Genomic DNA, 1,490 nt, shown 5'->3' on the forward strand with positions numbered 1-1,490 from the left:
ACTGGAACTGATGGTCTCGTTGATTTGTATAGTGTCAACAATAAGGGTGATGTTGTAGGGCGTCCAGCTGATGAAGAAGGCCAGTACCAGGGCTACGATGACACGGATGGCCCTCTTCTTCTGCATGCACTGGGAGCCACGCCGCAGCCGCAGCAGTATGCAAGAGTAACAGAACAGCATTATTAGTGCTGGAAGAATGAAACCCAAAATATGGTAGAGCAGACGAGTGACCAGAAGCCAAGAATGAGATGGATATTCTGGAACACATTGTGTTCTATCCTGACGTCTGGAGTCCTCAGTGGCCACAAGGAATTTCCAATCAGGAATGGAGAGCAGAAGGCAGAAGAGCCAGACCATCAGGCAGCAACAGTGAGTCACCATTGGCCTTTTACGAGAATACATCTGCACTGCGTGAACGATGGACAGGTAGCGGTCAAGACTGACGCAGGACAGCATGAAAATGCCACAGTAGAAATTGATCTGATGGGGAAAGATTTGACAATGATAAATTGCAAACCAATAATTGATTATTAAAGCAATATTCCTGGTACAGTAGTTAAGCTCAATCAACAGCATTTTTGGCATAATGTTGTGTCACACAAAATGAATTTTCCATATATTAAAAAAAGATCTGGGTTTCAAAGAAGAGCAATGGAAATGAATAGAGCCAATCCATAAAATTAGTTGAAATACTCACTGTTTACATAGTATTCAAATTTAAAAATTAAATTATTTAAATTATCAAAAAATTCCTTTAACACGAAATATAAAGAAATATTCCTTCAATACCACCAACTGCATATCTATTCTATAGAATATTGTAATCAATTCAACCCATGATTTCACAAAATCAACACAAAGCCATAAAAAACTGACCCTATAGACTTTTGCCCACCTTGAACAGAGCTCCAGTCAGCTTGCAGAGCGCTATGCCGAAGATCCACCCCTTCACTGCCTCTACAGCCCAGAAAGGCAGCGTAAGCAGCAGCAGAATGTCAGCTAAGCAAAGATGGAGGATAAAGATGTCGGTAGCATTCATGATTCGCCTTTTCTTCCACAGTATGACCAAAACCAGTCCATTTCCCACCAGCCCGACTACCAGCGCCAGAGAGTAAAGGACCGGAATAAAAATGGAATCAAAGTACATGGTAGACTTCTGATCACATAGTGTAAGTTCTCCACAGCAGGACTCATAATTCTCACTGTAGCTGTCATTGTAATAAGTGTAGAAGTCAAAGTCTTTCAATCCTATGGTGATCTTTGTATCAGCATTCATCTTCTGCCGCTCCAATTCCTGATCTCCGAGTTACACCAGACAAGCATTCCCAGAAGCGCCGTCAACTGGAAGACACAATTCCCACTTCGCACGGTAACCTGTAATTCTCCTCTCTGTAAACCTTCTCTCATGAGAACTGTTTTCATTTAGACCTCACCCCTTTCCATCATTAATTGACTCACTTCTCCCATTCCAACAAAGTAAAAGTAAAACA

The 1,490-nt window shown here is 41.7% G+C and overlaps 1 protein-coding gene across 1 annotated transcript in view; it reads right to left on the bottom strand.

Moving 5' to 3' along the window:
- LOC107551668 (C-X-C chemokine receptor type 3-like) overlaps positions 1 to 1,467 on the bottom strand; it is a 2,031-nt gene extending 564 nt beyond the window's left edge. The window contains exons 1-3 of the mRNA XM_016233363.1: positions 1,459 to 1,467; positions 896 to 1,294; positions 3 to 480 (exon numbers count right to left, since the gene is read on the bottom strand). Coding sequence (XP_016088849.1) covers positions 3 to 480; positions 896 to 1,294; positions 1,459 to 1,467 — 886 coding nt within the window. The remainder of the gene's footprint in view (positions 1 to 2; positions 481 to 895; positions 1,295 to 1,458) is intronic.
- Between the last annotated feature and the right edge of the window lie 23 nt (positions 1,468 to 1,490).

The sequence above is a fragment of the Sinocyclocheilus grahami genome, unplaced genomic scaffold (genome assembly GCF_001515645.1).
Source record: "Sinocyclocheilus grahami isolate Dianchi unplaced genomic scaffold, SAMN03320097.WGS_v1.1 scaffold429.1, whole genome shotgun sequence".
NCBI classification, from domain to species: Eukaryota; Metazoa; Chordata; class Actinopteri; order Cypriniformes; family Cyprinidae; genus Sinocyclocheilus; species Sinocyclocheilus grahami.